We start from the raw sequence: 23,567 nt of genomic DNA on the forward strand, positions 1-23,567 counted from the left end.
CACAGGTTGGACTCGATGATCTTAGAGGTCTCTTCCAACCTCATCATTCTGTGATTCTGTGATTCTGTGACTCTGATTCCATGGTACCTGCACCCTCTCTTTGGGCCCTCACACAGCTGAGTCTCCACCTTGTGCACATCCCTCAGGTTTATTCTTGCAGACTTTTAAACTCTGCTCATCTCTCAGCACATCCTGAGATGTTTCTGGTGCCTCAGCACAGCCTGACACACGGATCCTCCCCTCGAGCCTCTGGAGCTGCTCTGCTGTTTCCCTGTCCCAGGCAGCTTGGATTGGCAGCCCCAGCCGTGGCTGCTGCTGCAGTCTGGAGCTGCTCCTTTCACTTGAGTGGCACTGAGCTATTTCGGAGCAGCCAGGACCTGCCTGTGCCATCCACGCCTTTCCAGACACCCGTGGGAGCGGGAGTGTTCCACAGAGGTGGTTGGTGCCACCAGCCCCACACTGGGATGGGGAAATTGCTGCCTTGTCACACCAGCACGTTGGACAGGACCTTCTGCAGGCCCCCATTGCCTTTATTTGAGCTGTGAGGCTAAAATGTTGTGGCTCCAGTGTTTTAGGGCTTTTATTTCCCCAAAAAGCACCTTAAAGTAGAAAAACGCTGCCATCCCCACTATATCCCCTGCATTTCACCCTAATTTGAGTTTGCAGCTGTTTCTTTTTTCTTTTTTTTTTTTTTGAATGATTTATTGTATATTTCAAAATGTGGAATATAGGTAAAGCCATTTTTTTAAATGGAAAATTTCCTGCAGAGAAGCATTCCTGGTTTGCAAGGGAAACAGAAAATGCATTTGCATCCTTGAAAAATTCCTGTATTAGAAGAAAACACCCTTCCAAGGGAATAGGGCTCGAAACACAAATATTTTGCAGCTGCAACAGAAAAATGGAAACGGGCAGGATTTGATTTTTGCAATCCATTTTCATAGATTCATGGAATGTTTTGGGCTGGAAGATCACCTGGAGCAGATCACATTTTTGCAGACGTTTTGCTGCCAGGCAGGAGCAGTTCTCACCTGGGGATGTGCCAGGGGGCTGCATCCCCATCCCATTTATCCCTGGGCCTTTCTGTCCCTGTGACCCCGGCAGCACCGCGTACAGGTAACCACTAAAGCATGGCATGACTCACAGAGAGTCCTTGGGCAGCGATTAAACACCCCAGCAGGACTGATTAACTGGAAAAGAATCCTTCTCCGTGAAGGGAGGAAAACACCGCGCTCCCCGCACGTGTCAGGGCAGCGATGGGAGCAGCAGGAGCCCTGGCGCAGCCCAGCTGCCTTCCCTCGGGGCTCAGCACTCCTTCAGCCCCGAGGAGAACCGTGCCTTGGTGCTCTCAGAGCCAGAAGGAACCACCCAAGGAGGAAGAAGCTCTTCTCCTGCTCTTTGGAGTTGGTTTTGGGGATGTGTCACTGAGGAGCGGAGCACGCACAGGAAATAAAAGTGCGATCTTCGCTTCTTGTCAGTGAATTTCTGCTCAAGCAGAAATTGTTGTCATCCCACGGGGGGGAAACTCCGGTGTTAACGTGGGAATAACAGCAAAGAAAAGGACTAAACTACTTATTCCCTCTGCTTTTGGTTCGTTTTTGGAGGCTCTCTCCTCCTGCGTCTCTGACTGACGGCAGCGTGAGATGCTGAAGCCGGTTAATTGTTATGGATCCCTGGGGCGTTATTCCAAGCCATGTGAAAGCACCGAAGGGAGCAATAATCACCTGTGATTCTGGTGAGAGCGTTAATCCTATAAAATCGGGGGAATTCTTCCGTTTGGGGAGCACGTGGGCCCGGTTCGCTCGTCTGCAGTGATCCTTCCCCATGCCGAGGGGTCGGCTGGAGCCCTTTGGGCTGCGGTGGGGCTCGTCTCTCCGAAAGGGCTGCGCTGGGATTTAGGGACGCCTGGGGCTGCAGAAATGGATGATAGAGGCAGGATGAGGCCATGAGAGACTCGTTACAGTGCTGCTCGTGTCGCTGCAGCCGGAAGGATGCGCTGAGCTGACTGATGCTAACTGAGTTCCCTTGATACTGGTGAAACTGGCCACTGGCAACTCCTTCGGTCTACAAACTCCTCCTGGGCAGGAGCCACAGAGGCCAAACTGCCGAACTAAACCCAGCACAGGCTGGGAGAGGAGAGGATGGCACTGTCTGGCTAAGGTGGTGGAGAGTCCTCCATCCCCAGCACCTCTGGTGGGCCTGAGGGATCTCTGGGTCATCAGAAACCTCTGGAGCCGGAGCAGAAGAGGGAAATGAAGATGTTTCTCTCGGGCTGATGCCCCGGGCGGTGTTTGGCTGGACGGAGCAGCCCGATCTGTGCCGTCAGGCAGCGCTTCCCAGGGGAGGGAGGTGATCAGGGGAGTTATCTGCGTGCCCCAGGGAGTGGGAAAAGTCAGCGCCTTGCACAAAGCGCTCATTCTTCCTCCTCGCCCTGCCAATGAGCAGCTGCTGATTAAATCCCTTTTCAGAGGGGAGAGTTACAAGGCTCCTACGGCTTTCTCAGGCAGAGACCTCTCTGCTCTCCCTGTGTTTGCATTCTCGCGTCGGCCTCTGCCCACTGAATAACAGCGGTAATTGGATGTGTTTAAACAGCGCTGCTCACTATTGTTTGCCCGGTAATCAGACACGTCTCCCTTTCCCTGGAACCTGAGCGCCACGTGCCGCAGAGGAAGGGCGGTCACAGCTCCTCCTCCTCCTCCTCTCCTCCCACCTGCATCCCCTCACCTCTCCAGGATGCCCAGGTTGGCCCTGCCGGTTGCATCCCGGCCGTAACGAGTTTTCCCTCCATCCGCAGCCAGCAGAACGCTGGAACTACACCAGGACAGCCTGGGTCCGTCTGTCGGGGTGGGAATTGCCCCGGGGGCCAAGGGCTGGAGCACAGGAGATGGGGGGATCCTCTGCTCCCCGTGGGCACAGCCTGGGGCCGAGGCTGACCCTGCCATAGGAGGGAACGAAACACTCTTCGTGCATCTTCCCAGGAATGTTGAGGCCGGCAGTGGAGGACACCTTGCAGGTGTGCTGAGTCTCAGGGATGCACGGGCAGCACGGGCTGGCCACAGGTGTGGGATGCACCAGTGGATACCGACACACCTGTGGGTCAGAGTGGCATTGGCGAGGACCACCAACCCCACAGGGGTCATGGGCTGTGCTGGAGCAGCCCCATTTGCAGGAGAAGGAGGGGATTCCTGCTTGCCAGGGCAGCTTTGTGCTGAGCATCTCTGCCGTCCTCCCTCTTGCTCCCATTGCTCGTGGAAAAGGAAGGGGGAAAACCCCAACTGGGCTCAGAAGCAGGAGCTGAATCACCACTGGGATGGGGACCCAAGGCCAGTAATGAGCCATTGGCCACCTGCCTTTGCCTTTGCCTGTGCCGTGCCACGGCTCCTTATCATGACTAATAGACACACTAGCAGAAATCAGAATCTATTTCCAAGTGATTCATGAGCGGGTAGGAAAAGGTGGGGGGGGGGGGGACGACAACAGACTAAATACACCTGGTAATTTATTTGCTATGAATAATTTGAACAGCCCCGAGTGACGGAGATACCTCAGTTATTTATCCCGGGGGAGAAATTTGCAGGTGCTGCAGACTGGGTGTGCTCCAGAGCAGGCCCTGCCTTTAACGTTTGCCTCCCCCGCCCCAGTGCAAACCTCTATGGCCGTGTTTGGAACGAGATACAAGACAAGCTTCATCCAAGCCTTTCATTAATTGCCCTTCCTGGAATCTCCTGCCGGCTAAATTGCTCCCCGCAGAATCCCTGGCTCCAGGGTTAGGAAAGGGTTACTGAGCGCGCCTTCCCGTTTGGGCTGGGTGGGTGGAAATAGAGTTGGCTTTCATCTGCAAGCCTCGTAAAGCACCAGCAGCTGCTGGAGGGAGATGGGCGCCTTGTAAATCAGAGCGGGGGATAAAGAACGGGCGGCCGCCTCGCACTCCGTGGGCATCCCGGTGCCCGTCCCGGTGCCCGTCCCGGTGCCCATCCCGGTGCCCATCCTGGTGCCCATCCCGGTGCCCGTCCCGGTGCCCATCCCGGTGCCCATCCCGGTGCCCGTCCTGGTGCCCGTCCCGGTGCCCATCCCGGTGCCCGTCCCGGTGCCCACCCCGGTGCCCGTCCTGGTGCCCATCCCGGTGCCCACCCCGGTGCCCGTCCCGGTGCCCACCCCGGTGCCCGTCCTGGTGCCCGTCCTGGTGCCCATCCCGGTGCCCATCCCGGTGCCCGTCCCAGTCCCCACAGGTTCCGAGGAGCAGCTGTGGCTGTGCCCTGCAGTGTTTGCCCTCACGTGGTTCTGCTGCAGTTTTGGGCCAAGGTTGTTGGAGTTGAGTTGTTCCTTGAGTGGTTTTCGGAGTGGTTCGTGCCAGTATCTCACGTTTAGCGTCACCACATTGAAACTGTGGGGTTTTGTCTTCTGCCACCGCCGGCCCAAAATGCATTTCATTATTTCTGGTGTTAAAATTCAGAGAGGTTTTTTTTTTCTTTTTTTTTTTTCCCCTCTCCCATCAAATATCTTTGTATTTGTTTCCAGAAACAAATGATTAGCATTAGTATTCATTAGTATTCGTGTTAACAATTGATAAAGGGCCCACTACTGTAGTATCTGTGCATAGCACACAAAATTCAATTAAAAATATAATAATTTCCTCAAGCCATGATCATACAATCTGTACCATCCCCCAAAGTTCGCTCCTGAAACTTCCCCCAAAGTTTCCTGTGGAGGGAGGGAGGGATCTCTTTGCCAGGAAAGAAGGGCCCTGAGTCAGGGATGCTGTGGTGGAATGAGCAGGACCAGGCTGGGGAGGGCAGGAGAGGGCATGTCCAGCACAAACCAGGAATTCCTGTGGAAGCTCCAAGCTGGAGCAGCTCTGCTCCCAGCCCTCATGCCAGTCCTGCAGCGGGGTTGGTGGATCTCAGCCAAGCTGCAACCCCCACCAAAGGGGATCTCCAAATGCCTGGAAGGATTTGGGACTACTTCACCCTAACGTTTGCTGCCTCCATCCCCCTGGGTGACTCATTTTTTGGAGTGTGAAGTTTCCCTCTCTCCTGGCTCTCCAGCCTGGTTTCCCAGTGTTGCTGGGCAGGAGGTCACTCCCATGCCCAAGGAGGGTGCTGGGCACCTTTGCATGGCTGGAGACCACAGCCCTGCTGCTTCTCTGAGGAATGGCCTGCACAGGACACTGGGGGCTCTTCCCCTCCCTCCTGGGGACCCAGTGCTGCCTCCCCACCAGGCCCTGATCTCTGCCAGGGCCTTTGACAGCTCAGAGCAAGCAGCAGCTCTGCACAAAGCCTACGTGCAGCGTGTGGACACCTTCCCTGCTCGGGGTGCTCTGTTCTGCTGAGCCTCTGAGGGCAGTTCCCAGGCTGGGGATGAGCCAGCAGAGGAGCTTTGCTCCAAGATGCCACCACAAACCTCTGGCAAGGAACAAAAGACATCTCAGAGGCATCTGGGCTCCTGTGAGGCAGCGTTTGGATGGAAGCCGCTGCCTTTTCAGCCTGCCTGGGTGGGTCTGTGCCCTGTGTTTTCCCAGAGCTGGCTCACTCAGTGAGGTCAGTGGCAGAGCTGAGTTTTCACAGAACAGCAGCACTGAGTGGCTGCTCAGGCCTGGTTTCACCAGTTCAGCCCAAAGCTGTGCTTGCCACACAGGCTTGGTTCTGCACCAGCACCGGAACGTTCGCCGTGCTCTGCTCAGGCTTTGGAGGGAATCAGGAGTGAGGCAGAAGAGCATCTGTCACTTCTGCTTGTCTCTTATTGCCATGGAGCACCTCTTGCCTGCTGGAGAATCTCGTACAGCTGTGGTTCTTCTCCAGCAATCCAGGACCTGAACAACATGCTTATGTCCTAGCTGGATTTAAAAATCTGGAGGTTTTCCAGATCATTTTGGACCTTGTGACAAATGACTTCTCCAGGATGATGGCAGGCAGCCATTGGTGGTCCTGGGAATTCCCAGCATTCCCATTATCCCAGGAATGTGTCATGGGGAAAGAATGGTCTTCAGTGCTTAAAATACTCCAACCCACCCCTGGAACTTCACCCTGAGAGCAATGAGTTGTAGGAGTAGTGAGGAGAGGTCTGGAGACTTTCCAGTAGGATAAATCAGCTCTTTGATGGGTGTCAGGTGCTGCCTCCTCACAGGGTTTTTTCTGCCACATCAGGGTCTGTAAGAAGAGTAGGGAAGAAACTTTTTGCCTCTTGTATGGTTTGGTTCATTTAGGTGGGAAGCTTGAGGCCCTGTGCTGAGGGCCTGGCTGTGTTTGAGAGGGCAGATGTTCACAAGAGGGGATACACTGACCAAGCAGGGCAGCTTGGACAGAAAAATCCTCCTCTGCCTTGTCTGTGATGCTGACAGATCCAAAATAAATGGAGTGGACATTAATTTACCCACACTTCACTAAAGCAACAGATGGTTCTGAAGCTCTGGCACCGTGACCCTCAGGGATGTCAGTGGTGGCTGCTTTTAAACATCATTGGTCTTGTTCAGATATTCAAACACAAAATGTGCTACTTGGGGACAAGACACAGATTTGCAGGAACCCTGAGCCTTTGAACTGGTGTTGAGAGCACACATATCACTAGAATGAGTATTTTCCTCTGTACATCCACATCATGGCCCGATCTCCACTGCTTGTGTTATCTGTGTTAGAAACACAAGACCATATTTTAGGTGTCTCCTCTGTTTGCAGAACATGGAGTTGGTCATGTCTGCCTGAGCAGCACATTCTTTCCACAGGCTTCTTTCCTGTCAGCCATACAGAAAAAAGCTGCTCCAGAGCTCACCTGACACACCAAACCCTGCAGGTCACTTCCCTTCTTTGCCAGAGGCTTTTCTTCCAGCTTTGGACCTGTGTTTCTTCATGCCTGATGCATGGCTGGGAGCAATCTCATTCCAGAGCTCCATCCTAGCCCAGGGAGGGAAGATGGATCAGAGGGAGCAATCCCATTCCACAGCTCCATCCCAGCCCAGGGGGGATGCCTGGATCACAGGGAGGAAACCTATTGCACAGCTCCATCCCAGCCCAGGAAGTGAAGATGGATCACAGGGAGCAATCCTATTGCAGAACTCCATCCCAGCCCAAGGAGGGCACCTGGATCACAGGGAACAATCCCACTGCAGAGCTCCATCCCAGCCCAGGGAGGATGCCTGGATCACAGGGAGCAATCCCATTCCACAGCTCCATCCCAGCCCAGGAAGTGAAGATGGATCACAGGGAGCAATCCCATTCCACAGCTCCATCCCAGCCCAGGGAGGATGGCTGGATCACAGGGAGCAATCCCATCCCACAGCTCCATCCCAGCCCAGGGAGGATGCCTGGATCACAGGGAGCAATTCCATTGCACAGCTCCATCCCAGCCCAGGGAGGATGCCTGGATCACAGGGAGCAATCCTATCCCACAGCTCCATCCCAGCCCAGGGAGGATGGCTGGATCATGGCAATGAAGCTGTCAGCCCCTCCAGGAGTGGAGGTGGGGAAGTGTGGGAGATAAACAGTTCAGCCTTGGCACTTTTCTTGAAAGTTGTTGCTTCTATTTCAGAGCTCATGTGCCTGAAAACCTGTCTGGGATTTTTTTTTCTGACTGTATCAGTTGGTCTAATAAAAGATACTGCCTCTGCTTACAAGCCTGCTCTGCACTCCTGAGCTCAGGTCCTTTATCCTTCCCTTCATGCTGCTGACAATGACTGAGGCTCCCTGGCCATACAATATCTGGGGAGTCAATGCCGTGTCAAGCCCCCAGGTTTACCCATGGCCACAGTGAATACACTTATTTACTGCAGAGAATCATCAGCTCTGCCTCCTCCTGCTGCTGCTGCTGCTGCTGCAGGGAAAGCAAAATCCAAGGGGTGTCTGCAGGGACCCTTCCCTGGGCAGGTGGGCTGATGCACCCCTGGGGTTCTGCAGCAGGGGAGGGGAATGCCAGTGGGTTTCCACCAGGCATTTCTCACCCTGGGAAGGATGAACAGCTCTTCAGCCACTCATTGTTTAACTGCTGAAGTTGCTGAGGGAAGGCCTTAGGAGATGGCACAGTGGTGGCAGTGCCTCAGGAGTCCCCAGCAGGATGGCACCTTTGTGGATTCCACGGAGTCCAAGCTGCTGCCTGATTCCATGGGGGCAGTTTTGGTGCTCTCTGCCACAGCGTGGTGTCCTCACAATGCCACCCCAGGAGGCTGCTGGCCTGGCTGCACTCTCACTGCTCCCTGCAGCACTTCCACACAGCCACACACAGAGAGCTGGAGGAGTCAGAGAGACAGAGGGAAGGAGATTTTCACAATGAGGGCAGTGAGGCCCTGGCACAGGTGGCCCAGAAAGGTGCTGGACACCCCATTCCTGGGAACATTCAAGTTGGATGGGGCTCTGAGCAACCTGCTCTAGTGGAAAGTGTCCCAGCTCATTGAAAAGTGCTTGGAGTTGATGACCTTTAAAGGTTCCTTCCAGCTCAAACCATTCTGTGATTCTCTAATTCCATAACTATGCTGAATTTGGTGCTCTGGGAAGGCTGCTATAGTGTGAGGCATATTTTTTCTGTCATAAAATTGCACTGGCTCACTGATCAGGACCTTCACCCCAGTGAGGAGCACTGGACTTGCCCACAGAGGCAGCAGGGCACAGGTATCACAGCACTGGTGGCTCCCCAGGGTGACTGCCACACCTCAGGATTGTCACCCGCAGGGAGCCCAAGCCAGGAGGGAAATCCCTGCAAAAATCCATCACCTTCCTCGTTAGCAGCAAGCCACAAATATAAATGGTGCTGCAAAAGGGCAGTGGACAGATCACCTGTGAGGAACGGGAGCTAAACACACAGAGCACTGTGCTAAAGGAAAGGGTGGGATGGGAATCACACACGGGTAAAACGTGCAGAACAAAAATTAAGTTTGGAAAGGGCTGTAAACTTCTGCCTCAGGTCCTAACCTGGGGGGAATCTTTAGTTTTGAAGCAAGTTATTCTCCAGGAAGGTGGTGCCTTGCCAGGGAGCATCTCTTGTTGGGTAGTGTGAGCAAGCAGCTCGTGGGATGATCCAATCTGCCACATCCATCACTGCTCCCCTCTTTTGTCGGGGCTGCACAGGGCAGTGACCTGCTCCATTAAATCTCTCCATGCAGGAGGCTGCATCCCTGTAACTGTCCATAGCTGGAGTTGAATAAATGCCTTTTTCAGGGCTGGGGGGGTGAAATTGAGCAAGAAACACTGTAAAGATGCAGAAAGAATAACCTGTAAGTATCCAGTCTGTTCTGCACAGTATCTGTGAACACATCAGTGCTGCTGCCCAGATGAGCTGCTCTGTGCATATATTTTCCATATATCTCTCCCAGAAAATATTATTTGATGGCATGTGATTAAAAGGGTCTTTTTTAATATGTGGCACATGCATAATGAAATGTATGTGTGCACTTGCATGTAAAATAACCAAATATGAGGGGAAAAGCAGGAATAAAATCATCCCTGGCAATGCCTGTGCACTGAGCTAATTCTGGGTATTTGGAAAAAGCATTCCTGGTGGTGGGAATCTCACCAGGTCCCACAGAGCAGCAAGCAGGACCTGCATCCTCAGTGCCTCTGAAAAGCCCCAGAAACCTGGAAGTCTTTCCAAAACGCGCTTCCTCCAATTAAAAATCAATTTAAAACCCCCTCCCTTTTCTGGTGCCTGAAGCACAAAAATAATAAAGTTATTTAAAGATCCATTATTTCCTAAATAAAGTTTGGATCGGGGGTATTTTCAAATTCTAGGTGCTCTTCACCTCTCACTTTTGGCAGTTGCAAGCCCGACCGTGATTCCCGGGAGGAGGAGGAGGAGGCTGAAGGCAGAAATACAGCTCTATTTATGCTGATACTGGATCTCGGGCTACATGATCTCATCTAATTTAAAGTTCCTCCAAATGAACTATCTCCAAGAATATAATTTTAATGTTTCCCTATCAGGCCATTCTTATCTCTCTGCATTACCATGATATCATTCAGGAATAATAATCGCACCATTAGTTTTGGTGTCTAAACAAGCTGGTGAGGAGAAATTTATTTCAGTCACCGCCCTGCAAATTGCTGCCCTCCCCAAAGGAAAAAAAAACCCAAAACCCCAAAAAGGGTACAAAGTTTATAAAATCCAACCCCGGGGGGCTGTACAACCGCAATAGATACCCTTCCAGGACAAAGGATGTAGGGGGGAAATGGACGTATTTAAGTATTTAAGGATGGAAGCGTTGGAATCTCGAAGGAAATCTTTCTTTTCCTATTTTTTTTTTTTTTTTTTAAAGCGAGGGCACTTATGGGATGTAAATGAACAAACCGGAGCCCGAAATGCCCCGAGCTGCTGGAGCGTGTGTGCTGCAGCACGGCGAGGCAGCAGCCAATGACAGCCGGGCTGCCGATTTTTTATCATTAATATTGCGAAGCAGCATTAACTGATTGGAAAGACTTTTCGGGAGCAGGCAGAGCCTGCGAGCCATAGCTCCCTCCCGAACCATTTGCTACCCGGATTTTTGACAACGACGCCCGGCTCCTCTCGTTTAATCTTGCCGAGGGATGACGAGTGATACAATTTCTCCCCCTCCTTCGAAGAATTTGAAAAGAAACAATAAAAGCCAAGGGAGTTTTGTGTTTTTACCGTCGGAGGGGAAGGCACGCGGTGCTGAGGAAGGGGCAGCGGCTCCAGGCGCTTTCCCCCGCGGATGCTGAGCGCGGCAGCTGCGGCTGCCGATAGCTCTGTTTCCACGGAAAAAGTGGGGTAAAAAAGAAGTTTCCACGCGTGTCACCCCTAGCACAGCCACGGCCGAGCCCGCGGGTGCCTGTCGGGACGAGCAGCGCTCGGGCACCCCGGTCCCTGCCCGTGGCGACCGTCCCGCCGTGGCACGGAGGTCCCCGAGAACGGGCCCCGTCGCAGGTGACCCTGTGGGGACAGCTGCAGGAAGGGGCCGCCTGCACCCACCTTTTATTGTTTGCGGGTCCCCTACGAACATCGGCGATGCTGAGGGTGGGGAGGAGCTCGGGGGATCCCACCCTGGGATGGGGACAAATTTCCCTGGGGAAGAAGCGGTGCCGTAGCGGGAGGATCCCGCCCGGGGCAAGGGGGTCCTGGTGCGGGCTGGGAAATTCGCGGCGCATTTCTGGGCGCAACGAAAAAAGCCTCTGGGACGGAGCCGGCGGCAGCAGAGCCAAAGCTTCGGGCGCTGCCGGCCCCGTCCAGGTGAGCGGACTCCACATCCTTGGCCCCTTTCTTCTTCTTCCTCCTCATCTTCCTTCTCCTCCTCCCCGGCTCCGCACGCACAGGGCTCTGCCGGGAAATTAAAGTCATTTATTGCGAAGAAGGAAGAAATAAGGGCGAAGGGGGTTTATTCTATTATTATTATTAATATTATTATTTGGACGGGGTGGGGGAGCCGAGAGCCCCCCGGGAGCTGCGGCCCGGCACGGAGCGGCCGCGGCGGCGGCTCCCCTCGGGCAGGAGGCGAAGTTTCGGGCGGAGAGGAGCGGGGGGACCCCGGAGGGGGCGGGCCGGGCGCCCCCAGCCCGTACCGGGAGCCCCCCCCGACATCTCGTTTCTGTCCCCGCTCGCTGTCGGACGCGGGCGGGCGGGGGCAGGGGGCGGCCCGGGGGGGCTTTTTCGGTGCAGGTTTGTTAACCAAAGCAGGTGCTAAAAACCAATAAGCCCGGAACAAACGCGGTCCCCCCGGGAGCCGGGACAATTGTTTCCATTTAATAAATATTTTCCCCACGGGCGTTTCGCGGGAGGCAGGCAATTATTCAAAGCAAGCCGGGACGCGGGCCGGCTCCCGGGGTTAAGCGGGGCTGCGGAGCGGGGAAGGCGGGGGCTGGGGGAGCGAGAGAGCGGCCGGGAGCGCGGGGAAGGCGGGGGCAGCGGCGGGGGAAGCGGACAGCGGCGGGCGCACGGCGGAGCGCAGCGCTCGCAGCCCCGACGGCGGCGGCGGCGGAGCCTGGAGGGCGCCGGGACCGGCCCCGCTCCGCGCATCCCAGGGATGGGGGAGGATGAGGAAGATGGGGACGACCCCCTTCTCCTTCCCCCTTCCTCCACAGCTGCTAGTAGCGCAGCAACTCACAAAAGCTTTCCTTTTAATCCTCGTGTTAGAAGGCGGGGGGGGGGGGTGCGGGGGGGGGGGGGGGGTTCCTTCTGTCCCCTCCTTCCTTCCTCCTCCTCCTCCCTCCTCTGTCCCCTCCCCTCCTCTTCCTCTCGCCCTTCCTCTCTCCCTCTCTTTTTAAGCGGGCCCCCTCCGCGCTGATTGGGCGCCCGGCCGCACTGTGACCGCCCTGCCGCTATGTCAGCCTGCCCGCCGCAGCCCCGCGCCTTTGAACTGCCCCGCACCGCCCCGCGTCCCCACCGCCGGCCCGGTGCTGCGCCCGGCGGCTCCCCGCCCGCCTAGTGCCCGCCGGGCCCCGCGGGCCTCCGCTCCGCGCCCCGCTCCGCGCCCCGCCCCGGCACGGCTCCCGCCGGGGACGGCCTTGGCGGAGGACCTGTGATGATCAGCTGAGCCCGCTCCTGCCGCTCCTCCGGCTCCTCCGGCCTTCTCCCGCCGTTCCTCCTCCTCCTCCTCCTCCTCCTCTTCCTCGTCGTGCCGCCGCCGTCCGGCGCCCGCAGCCGCCGCGCCGCGCCCCGCAGAGCCGCCCGCCCGCCCGCAGAGCCGCCCGGCCGAAGCATGTCCAAGCCCAGCGACCACATCAAGCGCCCCATGAACGCCTTCATGGTGTGGTCCCGCGGCCAACGGCGCAAGATGGCCCAGGAGAACCCCAAAATGCACAACTCGGAGATTAGCAAGCGGCTGGGCGCGGAGTGGAAGTTGCTCTCCGAGGCGGAGAAGCGCCCGTACATCGACGAGGCCAAGCGGCTGCGGGCGCAGCACATGAAGGAGCATCCCGACTACAAGTACCGGCCCCGGCGCAAGCCCAAGAACCTGCTGAAAAAGGACAGGTATGTCTTCCCTTTGCCTTACCTCGGGGAAACAGATCCCTTAAAGGCCGCCGGGCTTCCCGTGGGGGCCACTGACTCGCTGCTGAGCTCCCCGGAGAAGGCCAGGGCTTTCCTGCCCCCCACCTCAGCACCTTACTCCTTACTTGACCCCAGCCAGTTCAGCTCCAGCGCCATTCAGAAGATGACTGAGGTTCCTCACACCTTAGCCACCAGCACCCTGCCCTACGCCTCCACCTTGGGATACCAGAACGGGGCGTTCGGCAGCTTGAGCTGCCCCAGCCAACACACCCACACTCACCCCTCGCCAACTAACCCGGGCTATGTCGTGCCATGTAACTGTACCGCTTGGTCGGCTTCCAGTTTGCAACCTCCAGTTGCCTACATATTATTCCCAGGCATGACCAAGACTGGGATAGACCCCTATTCTTCAGCACACGCGACTGCCATGTAACACCCACCCACCGACCCACCCGCACCCCCACAGGCGCGTGTGTGTGTGCGTGCGTGTGCCCCCCGCCCCGGCCGGCAGCTGGAACTGGGATTCCTCCGTGTGTGCATGTACATAAAAGCTGCAGGAGCAAAAAAAGGCCACCCGAACCAGGACTCTGCCGCCCGCCGCCGGGCCGGGACAGACGCGGACGCTGCCTCGGAGATGCTCTCGCCTAAAAGCTCGCCACGAGAGCTGGCCCCGGGCTCGGGGGGGATCTGCAATCGCGGGGGCAGATAGGAGCCCGGCACTTGTAAGAGTTGTAAATGTGTTTAAAAACCAGAAAAGAAAAGCGAACCTTGAACTGCCCTTTCGGGACAAAGCGGGGAGGAAAAGAGAAAAAGACAAAAAAAAAAAAAAAAAAAAAAAAGGAAAAGAGAGAGGCGGTTTCGATTTTTATTTATTCTCTTAATGTCTATGAGTTCTCCAGGGTCTCATGTCACTTGGACTTGACTTTGGGAAGTCCCGGTCTTACTCTGATTTTATTTTTTTTTCCTGGTTGTTTTTCCTTTTGCACATTGAAAAACGAGATCAGCTGTGTTATATATAAATATATATATATTTTGCCACCACGTACTACTAGGTAAAATTGCTTTTCATGTCAGAAAAAAAAAGGCTCTTCAAAGTTAAAAAAGAAAAAAAAAAGAAAAAAAAACCGGGGAGAAACATTTATATTTAAAACCTATGATAGTGTTTGCTTAATTTAAAACAGATAGTCCTTAAATTTGTGTGATCCAGTGAGACTAGATCTAAGTTTACTTTAGACAGAGCGTCAGGTATGAAGTCAGGCAGTAGAATTGTAAAAAAATTAATACTACTACTACTAATAACGAAAAACAGAATAAAAAACCGATGGCAATTTAAAAATGTTTTCACAATGTCTTGGGCAAGAAGAAACAGAAACTAAGATGTATCCGGCAGGATTTTACCTCGTTAAACCTTTTCATTTGTTGAACAAAGACGTTTTGAATAAAGACAATCTGTCATCAAACGAGGCAAGTGCGTGCTGTGAGTGCGGGGACGCAGCCCCGCGTCCCACACCGGGGACGGGAGCGACCCCCGCCCGCAGCCCCCGGCTCTCCCCGCGGCTCCGGAGCCGTGCCGTGCGGGTCGGGCTCCGCTCGGAGCCCGTCGGGGGAACGCGGCTGCGGGCGGAGAAAGCTTGCGGAGAGACGGGATGGAGCGGAGCGAAGCCGGGGGGCTGCGGGGGGATGCTGGCCCCGGCCCCGGCCCGCCCCCGTCCCGTCGGGGAATTTGGCTTTTCCCAAGTTGCCTCGGCGGCGTTGGAGTTTTAGCGGTGCGAGGGAAGATTTGGAGCGGGGAGGGGAGTTTTGGCGGTGGTTTGGAATTTGTGCGGATCAATTAGCGGTGTTTGGGGTGCTCTGCCCTTGGCGGAGACGAGGGGAAGGGGGAAGAGGCACAGGATCCGTCTGGAGGGACTGAATAGCCGGAGCGCCGCGTGTTTGGATGTGCTTTGCTCATTAAGTGCTCTTTGGAGACCGATGTTAGAATTAAACGGCGTAACACAATTAACATACATGGGGCTTGAATGGGAGGGTAAGCGGGGGAAGAATAGATAGATAAATAAATGAGAGATCAGGCGAAGGTAAACAAAAGGGGAGAGGAGAAAAGGGCTGAAAGGAGAGGTTAGAATGGCTGCTCCAGCCTTGTTTAGCATGACAAAACGGCTCTTACAAATGAGGACAATTAAAGGAGCTGGCTTGGGGAGGGCCTGGGAGCCGCGGGACGATCCGCTGGGACACGCGGGGCTGGATGCGGCCGGCGTGGGGCGGCGCGGCGGCGGCGGGCGCTGATGTAACCCCAGCTGACAGGCGCTGTCAGCCCGGCTGATAACACCGATAGCTCAGTGTCCTCCGACATCCACCCGCATTAGGCTGACAATGGTCGGAGGCTGAGCCGGCGGGGGGAGCGCCGGCCCCGGCCCGCCCGGGCCACGCCGGCCGTGGGGCAAAGCGGGGGCCCCGCGCCCGTGCCCCGCTCCCCATCGCGGCTGAGCTTTGGGGGACCCCCCGCACCCCTGAGCCCGGACACCCTCGGGGAGAACGGGCTCGGAGGGGCCGCGGCCTCGGGGAAACACCGGGGCTCGCTGGGGAGCGCGGAGAGACAGGGCTGGAAACTTTGGCGGGGATCTTTCCTCCCTACTTTCCTTCTTTCGCTTCTTTCTTCTTTTCCCCTTTCTTTCCCCTTTCACTCCTTCCCCCCCTTTCCTTCCTTCCATCCTACTTTCCTTTTAATCTTCTTTTCTTATCTTTATTTATTAATTCTATCTCCTTCTCTCTCCATCTCACATTTTCCCCTTCTTTCCTTCCGTTCTCCTTCTCTTTCTCCCTCTCTCTTTCTCTTTTCCTATTTCCCTCTCTCTTTACTCTCCCTCTTTTCCTGCTTCTCATTCTCTTTTCCTCGCTGCCTCGCCGTCCCCCTCCCACCCCGCTCGCCCCTCCGCAGCCTCTGCTCGCCGCGTTTCGTTCCCGTTCCCTGCGCCGTGTTATCCCTCCAACCCTCCCGCCCGGTTGCAGGTGTGTAGCTATTTAACTCGCGGAGATAAATAAATTAAATAATGATCTTGACACTGCAATGAACCGATTACTGACTTTGATGTCAAAGGGAAACCAAAAACAGAAAGAAAGAAGGGGGGAGAGAGAGAGAGAGAGAGAGGTGAAAAAAAGCTATTCCCTCGAGGGGGAAATGCAGCTCCTTGTCAAACCTGTTTCCCCACAACTGTCTCCTTCTTTCAATAAAATCATTAAACAAAGGCCGAGGGGTTATGCGCACCACGCCTTGGGTGCGCGGCCGGGCGCTGTCCCGGGCTGGGCTTCGCCGCGGAGCCTCGCCCGCACCCGCGGAACCCGCGCAGGCAGCGCGGAGCCGAGCGGGGAGCGGAGCACGGCGGCCTCGGGCCCGAGCCACCCCTCCCGCAGCTCCCCTCGCCACAGTTTTCTTTTCTTTTTCTTTTTCTTTTCTTTTCTTTTCTTTTCTTTTCTTTTCTTTTCTTTTCTTTTCTTTTCTTTTCTTTTCTTTTCTTTTCTTTTCTTTTCTTTTCTTTTCTCTTCTCTTCTCTTCTCTTCTCTTCTCTTCTCTTCTCTTCTCTTCTCTTCTCTTCTCTTCTCTTCTCTTCTCTTCTCTTCCCCTTCATTTTTACTATTCTGCTCTCCTCTCCTCTCCTCTCCTCTCCTCTCCTCTCCTCTCCTCTCCTCTCCTCTCCTCTCCTCTCCTCTCCTCTCCTCTCCTCTCCGTGCTGCTGCAGGACCACCTAGACACTGAAAATTATCCACTCTGGCCTTGCTTTAAACAAAACAACAAATAAGAGAAGGGGAGAAAAGATCTCGGGAGGTCGAGGGCACCGGCAGAGCCCTCGCTGGCGCCCAGGTGTAGCTGTGCGATCGCCTGGGAGCTCTGCTGCAGGAGAGACAAAGACAGAAGGGGAATTAAGTGATGTTAAAAAACTTTATTTTAAAGGACACATTAAGCCCATAGAAGTCTCTGAGAGATATTACTTATTTCTGCTTATTAGTGATAATAGCCCAGTAAATTTGCTATTGAGTGTATCAAAGGCATTCAAAGAGACTTTGAAACATCAAAAAGATTGCAATTCTGATTTTACGGTTTTATTCCAGGCCCGACCTCCTGGCTACATTCCTTGATTGTAGTGTTTAAAAGTAAGCGGTGATCAGAAACACGTCCTCCACCTCCTCCACCTCCTCCCTCCTCCTCCTCCTCTCCAGCGGCCCCGGCCCGGCCCGGCCCGGGGACCCCGGCGGGGCTGCGGGTGGCAGCGGCTCCGGCGGGCAGGGCACCGCACCACGGTCCCCCCGCCGCAGCATCCTCACTGCCTCTCCCTAAATATATCACCAAATCGTTCCGAATGGCCATAATGCAGAATTTGGAGGTAGGGACAGCCCGGGCCCGGCTGCTCGCTGTCCCCTCGGGGGGCTGCAGGAGCCCGGTGCCGCCGGGGGACGCGGGCTGAGCTCCCCGTGCTGCGCCGCGCTCCGCAGCGAGGAAGCCTCGGGGCTTTTGATGTGTCTGTAATTTAGCCTTTTTATTATTATTATTATTTTTCTCTTTCGGTCCTTAATTTTACCTCCTCGTCTCTCTTTTCTCCCTTTACACGCCTCTATTCCAGTTGGGGTGTTTTATACCAACATCAAAGGGACAAGGCAGCCTTTATTATTATTATTATTCCTTTCTCTTTTTTTCCTTCCCTTTTTTATTAGGGCAAAATACTTCATTATTCCTGAACGCTCCTCGTTCGGAAAGCTAAACAAGAAATAACGTGCAGGGTCTGTGCAGGTCCACGCTGCAACAAGGCAACATGTGTATGCCTAAAAGCCCCGAAATTAAATCCAGGTTGATCACAATTTAAAAGAGGAGAGCGAGGGAGCGGGAGCCGGCTCTTTGAGTGGGTGAGAGAAAGAGGGGAAGAGATGAGTAGCTGGTAATTATTGGAATATAAGGATGAGATTAATTCAAAGGAAACAAACTATGAAAACAATTGGAGCCGAGTGAAAAGCAAAACCCAGATTAGAATTTGCTTGTGGTTTGTTGTCTGTCTGCTTTCTTTCCTCCTCCCCACCCATTGTCACAGTGCAAGGCAATGGGATTTGCACACTTGAGGTGTAATAGCATTACTGCATTAATTAAAATTTTCATTTCACGTCCAGATTGTTTACTTATCTGCTGGAAACATATGTCGGGAGAAGTTGAGATTCTGGATTCTGCTCCGCTGCCCAAGGTGCAGCGCAGTACAGGGGGGGAGAGGATGACTTCAGATTTTTTTTTCATTGCATCCTCCAGCCTTATCTCTCCGCTGTAAATTATAAGGAGACTCCATTGAACTGAATATGAAGATTATATTTGCGAGCGGCGCGTCCTGGAGCGGCCCCGGTCCCACTTTGAAATGACACAAACCTTGCGGACCCCGAGCCCCCCTTCTCCTCGCTCCCCGTGCGGTCGCAGCCCCCAGGGAGTGGGGGGCGTCCACACGGGACCCCCCGATCCCGGCGGGCTCCCGGGGGAAGGCAAGAAAGGAGGGAGGGAGGGAAGGAGGGAGCGCCGCGCTGCTCCGCGCTGCTCCCGCCGGCCCCTCGCTCCCTCCCGGGAACTGCGGGCAGAGCCACGCTGCTCCCCCGCCTCCCAAAAGCTGCTCTTCCCGAGGGGAGCCCCCAAAAACACGCCCGGGGAGGGCGAGCAGCCCCCGTGGCTGCCGCTGGGACAGCGGCGGGGTCGCGCCGTCGGTGCGGGCGCTGCTGGGCTCCGGCGGGGCGAGGGATGCTCGGGCGCCCGCCGCGCTCGGTGGGAAGCGTCTGTTTGTCTGTTGCACCCCATTTTTTCCTCATCTTTTTTGGGGTGTTTTACTTTCCTATTTTCCGACCTTTTTTTTTTTTTTTTAAATTTTTTTTTTTTTTAAGAGACCCCTGAGAAGGCAGCGAGGTGCCATCCTCTCCGCCGGGTCTATCTGTAATTGAATCTAGGTCAGTTATTCTAAAGCATGGGAGAGGCTGATTCCCTCTTTCCGACATCAGCCCGGAATTTGGGAGGCGGGGGGGTGGGGGAGAAAGGAGGAGAGGGGGGTCTTGCAATTTCATTTAAAATGTAATGGTGGATGAACCGATAAGCAAATAGGGGGAAAAAAAGGCTCTGCTTAAAAGAAAAAAAAAAAAAAAGGCATGCTTTTAATATGCTTCCAGATGGGGGGAAAATGATTTACATGGGAGTTTATTTCCTCTTTGCTGATATGAAAGAATTACAGATACAAAACCCACTGATCTATAGAATAAAAAAAAAAGAAAAGAAATGTTATTTTCCTGTAAAGGTATCAGTTCATTTATATTCATTTAACCATCCATCCATCAATTCACTTTCTCACTCCCTGCACATTCTCTCTGCCTCTGGTAAACCTACCCCACCAATATACTTTTCTGGAATATACAATGAAGTTTCCTTAAAAAAAAGAAATTATATGAGATTCAGCTGGAGTAGGTAAAGTGAAGTTTCCCTTCTCCTCCTCTCCCCAGCTCCTCTTTTGTGTTCCAGACTTTGAGTAAATTAGCAATGTGAAAAAAGAAAATGGCTTAGTTGGGAAAAAAATGTCTGTGTATATCTATAAATAATATATGCAGTATAAGTGTTAGAGATGTGTCTATATATATATATACACAATATATAGAGAGCAGGTTTTGTGTGCTCAACATGTATGTGCTGCATCCCTGTGCTTGTGTGATACCAACAGCTCATTCTCTGCCTCTAAAATAAAACACACAGATATTGTACAGCTATTTACAGCATTCATATATCCACGGCTCCAGATTTAACCACCCACCCAGCCTGCGTATGCTGCAGATATGCACGATATATGTGATACCTGAGCACTGAATTGGAGCAGAACATCTGGATTTAAATAGAAAATATTTCCCTAAATTGTCAGTGTCCTTTGGGAGGGCTGGGACACTGTGGTGCCCATATTTTGGTGCTCTCTGGCACAAAGCAGAGGGCACAGCTCAGCCCGGCAGCCTCTGACCTCCCAAACCCGAGGGCCATCAAGGCTGGATTTGTTTGCATTCTGGATGGTACCTGAAGCTGAGAACCAAATTCCTTTGCAGGAGAGTGGCCAGAGAGCAAACCTAAACCTCTCCCCTGACACCTCCAAGTGCCAAACCAACCCCACCTGGCCGAGCTCTTCCCGTGGCTCTGCCTCGCCGGGCGTGAGGTGGGGACAGGGGTGACCTCCTTCTCCCTGTGCCCTGGTGTGACAGCCCTTCCTCACAGGAATGGCTCCAGGGAGGATGAGCTGGCCCTTCCTCACAGGAATGGCTCCAGGGAGGACGAGCCTTGTGCCCAAAGACAGAGGCTGCCAAACCATCCGTCATTTCCCGGACATCTTCGCCGAGGCCGGGACTGGAGGGATGTGGAAAAACTTCTTTTTCTGCTTTAAATGCAGTGGCAAGAGCTATGTAAGAAGTTGCTTTTTTTCTTGTTAAAAGCAGGTAAATAGAGAGACAGACAGATTTGGAAATGCCTCTATGTATACAGATAAAAATATACGTCTTTATCTCCAGCCAGATACGGATATAGATCCACACAGAATTTTCCTGGCGGTGGCTGTTAAAGAGCTCCAAGCTGGTGGTCGGGGGGTCCTCACCAGCCTTTCCCAAAACTCCCTGTGTAAATACAGGCACCAGGCAATGCCCCCCAGGTCAAACAGGCTGGTGGCACTGCAGAGCTCGTGGGTGCCTGCCCTGCACAGAGCCCACACTTGCACATCAAAGGTTGGAGTTCCCGGCTCCGTGTTGAAGTAACACCTGCAGATGTTCCCCTGCCTCGTGTTTGCAACCCAGACCTGAACAAATACATAATCACATCACATAGCATAATTAATAGTGCTATCACCATGAAGGACTCTTAAAGGGAAGGCTGTTGAAAGAGAGTTCCTGAAGATAATCCTTTTAAAAGGTTTCCTTAAAATGCAACCACTAGCGGGAATAAGGCAGGTTTAGTTCCAACATCTTAATACCTCTGCAGAGCACAGTTTTAGATCTTGTAAATGTCTTTCCTTTAATAGTGGCTTGACTTTTGATTTGGGACTTGTACTTTTTGGAGGATCTTGCTGCTGTTGTGGTTCTCAACAGAGAAGGTCCTTGAGGAGGCCCAGCCTGGCTCAATTGACCTGTCAGAGACTGATAACCTCATTCCTGCTGGAATTCCAACATGGTCCCATCCTGTCTGGGCTGGTGTCCTGCACTTGTGTCTAATGACCCATTTGAACAATTTTCAGGGTGCTGCTTAATTTGTTTTTTTTCTCATTCTGGATGACACCCCAGCTCCTGGCCCACGGGGAATGGGGTTCAGCAGTTCTCCAGCTCTTTCCTTAGCGCTGTCTCCTGATTCCTCCACCGTGCTCAGAGAATTCCTGTGTGGTGTTGGTGCCAGGCTTGGTGAGTAAATCACTTTATTTTGGCTTTCCCAAACGATGGCTGTATGAAATGAACAGAGCTACACAGTGATCTCTGTGTCCAGGGGATAAATGGGCACCTGAGTGGGCTCTGCTCCCTTCTTCCTCAGCCTCCCATCCCAGGAACTCTTCCCATGGTTATTTGGCATCCTCACATTTCTCAGGTTTTGCATGGAGAGGGCAAAGTTTGAGGAACTGGGACCACCTGGTGGAGCAGACCCCTGGTAGGAGATCCTGGGAGCAGCCAAGTCCTGCCTTTTGCTGTTACTGCTTTTCTGGAGCTCCAAGCTAGGATCCAGCCTCCTGATTTTCAGCAGGAAAAGTTAAGATTTGTAAAAAATGTTGTCAAATTGGCATGGAAACAACTGAGGGCCTCTGGAGTAAAGGGATGATGGACACCTCCTCCAAAGAGCAAAAATTAAAAATGCAAAATAAAAATGCAATTCAGTTAAATCAGGTATTTTTACTTTTACTTTGTCTTACAGACTACCCCAGTGCGAATTTCTCAGTCGGTGGCAGGTTTGGTGTCCAATCTCCCTAACCCCAAAAGGCCTCTGGAAAACCAGGGATCTCCATTCCCAGGCAAGTGAGGATCCAGCTGCTGTGTTGTGGTGCTGTGTGTAGGGAAAAACATTTTGAAGGCAACAGGGGGTCTTTGCTGTGCCCTGGCTGTTGTCCCCTCTCTCGGAGGGTGTCACTGCTGCTGTTTGCCCAGCGTGGTCAGAGGTGGTGCCACCAGAGCTCAGCCCCTCCCTGCCAGTGACAATGGTGAAACCTTTTGGGTGTCCCAGGAGAGCAGGGTCAGGTCGCTGGTGGCTCAAATCTTTTTGGTTCTTTTGGCGTTGAAGTGTGTGAGACAGAAGATGCGCTGCTGCCACTTGTCACCTGCCAGCACTGGGGGTGGCACCAGTGGCACTGGGGGCCAGCAGGGATGGGGAGGCTGAGGGGCTGCCGTGTCTGAGGACACTGGGGTGGCACAGGGGGCAATGCCCATCCCTGGTGTTGGCGAGGAGCTCAGGGCTTGTATCACCCATCAGGGATGTGCTCAGTGGTGGTGGCCCTGGGGGCCACTGTCCCCCTCCCTGACAAAGCTTTACAAACCAGCACTCTGGTTTGAACCCTGCTCCTTGCTTGCCCAAGTTGTATTTTTCCTGGTTTATCTTTTGGCTGCCACATCCAGGTGTTTTTCCTTAGCAAGGTCAGAGCCCTCTGATTTAGAGTGTTTAATTGCTTCTAATTTCTCCAAATTTCCGTGTAGGCATTTTAATGTTTGCCTCCTTCCTTCCCTGTGAGCTATTAATGTGAGTCAGTTTCTTTCCTGACATAGACAAGGGTTTTTCCCCTCTCCTCCTACTCCTTCCAGCCCTACTTACACGGGAATTCCCCCAGCAGGCACTGAAAGAAGAAAGGGAATTAGATCTTTATCAGAGCCTTACTTTCACCCAAGATTTCCTTAGATCAGGGAGTTAAATAGAGGCCAACAGAACCCAAACAAATGCTTTCTCTCCTACCTAGAAATAACCCTCCTGCAGCCAAAAGTGTTCCCTCTCCTCCTTTGGAGGCAAACCAGGAGCTGGTGTGACTGTGTGTCCTTCTTTCAGGTATGCCATTGTGAGTCCCCTGTCATGGCTGGATTTCATGGATTCTCTCTTTGCCCAACAAGTGCCAGGCAAAACAAGAACTACATTCTAGCAGGAAAAAAAAGACAAAACACGTAGAAAAATAGAGAAAAAGAAAATTAAATCCCAGTGTTGCTTCAAATCCCTGCCAACTTTCCAGGCCTTCGTAACTCAGCCAAAAACAAGGCCACAAACCCATTTTTCCTCATTTGCAGGTCACCTTGAAGGGTAGATGAGGAGCTCTTTCAATAGCATTTCTTTCAAGGGGATTTCAGCGAGAAAAGCAGCAATGATTGAAATTCCCTGTTTCCTTGCAGACCCTCAGGTTTTCCTGGAGGATATAAAAACACCCGGGCAACTCCCCACTGTGGATTCCCACTCCGCTGCGGTGACATTGCCTGACTCCAGGGACTACAGAGGTTTGGCACAAACATATTTTAACATAATTTTTTAATCACCTCTTGGCCTCCCAGCCCACACATTCCTCTTCAAATAGCAGCAGGACTGGAGGAGAGGAGATGCCTACAGAAAAATGGGACAACGTCCGCTTCCCGCTCCAACGCAGCTCCTCCGTGAGCTCTCCGTGATGTCCTGG

The 23,567-nt window shown here is 53.5% G+C and overlaps 2 protein-coding genes across 2 annotated transcripts; one reads left to right on the forward strand and one right to left on the reverse strand.

The window, feature by feature from the left end:
• Positions 1–3,828: 3,828 nt before the first annotated feature.
• On the reverse strand, positions 3,829–4,188 carry LOC139594723 (putative per-hexamer repeat protein 5). The gene has a single exon (XM_071437079.1). The coding sequence runs from the start codon at positions 4,186–4,188 to the stop codon at positions 3,829–3,831; it is 360 nt and encodes a 119-aa protein (XP_071293180.1).
• Positions 4,189–12,314: 8,126 nt separating this feature from the next.
• Positions 12,315–13,575, forward strand: SOX14 (SRY-box transcription factor 14). Its single transcript, XM_071437038.1, has one exon. It carries the CDS (start codon positions 12,626–12,628, stop codon positions 13,346–13,348), a length of 723 nt encoding a protein of 240 aa, XP_071293139.1. The 5' UTR covers positions 12,315–12,625; the 3' UTR covers positions 13,349–13,575.
• The last annotated feature ends 9,992 nt before the right edge of the window (positions 13,576–23,567 follow it).

This window comes from Agelaius tricolor, unplaced genomic scaffold, assembly GCF_023055355.1.
Source record: "Agelaius tricolor isolate 1412-34295 unplaced genomic scaffold, bAgeTri1.0.p SCAF_12, whole genome shotgun sequence".
In the NCBI taxonomy this organism is placed as follows: domain Eukaryota; kingdom Metazoa; phylum Chordata; class Aves; order Passeriformes; family Icteridae; genus Agelaius; species Agelaius tricolor.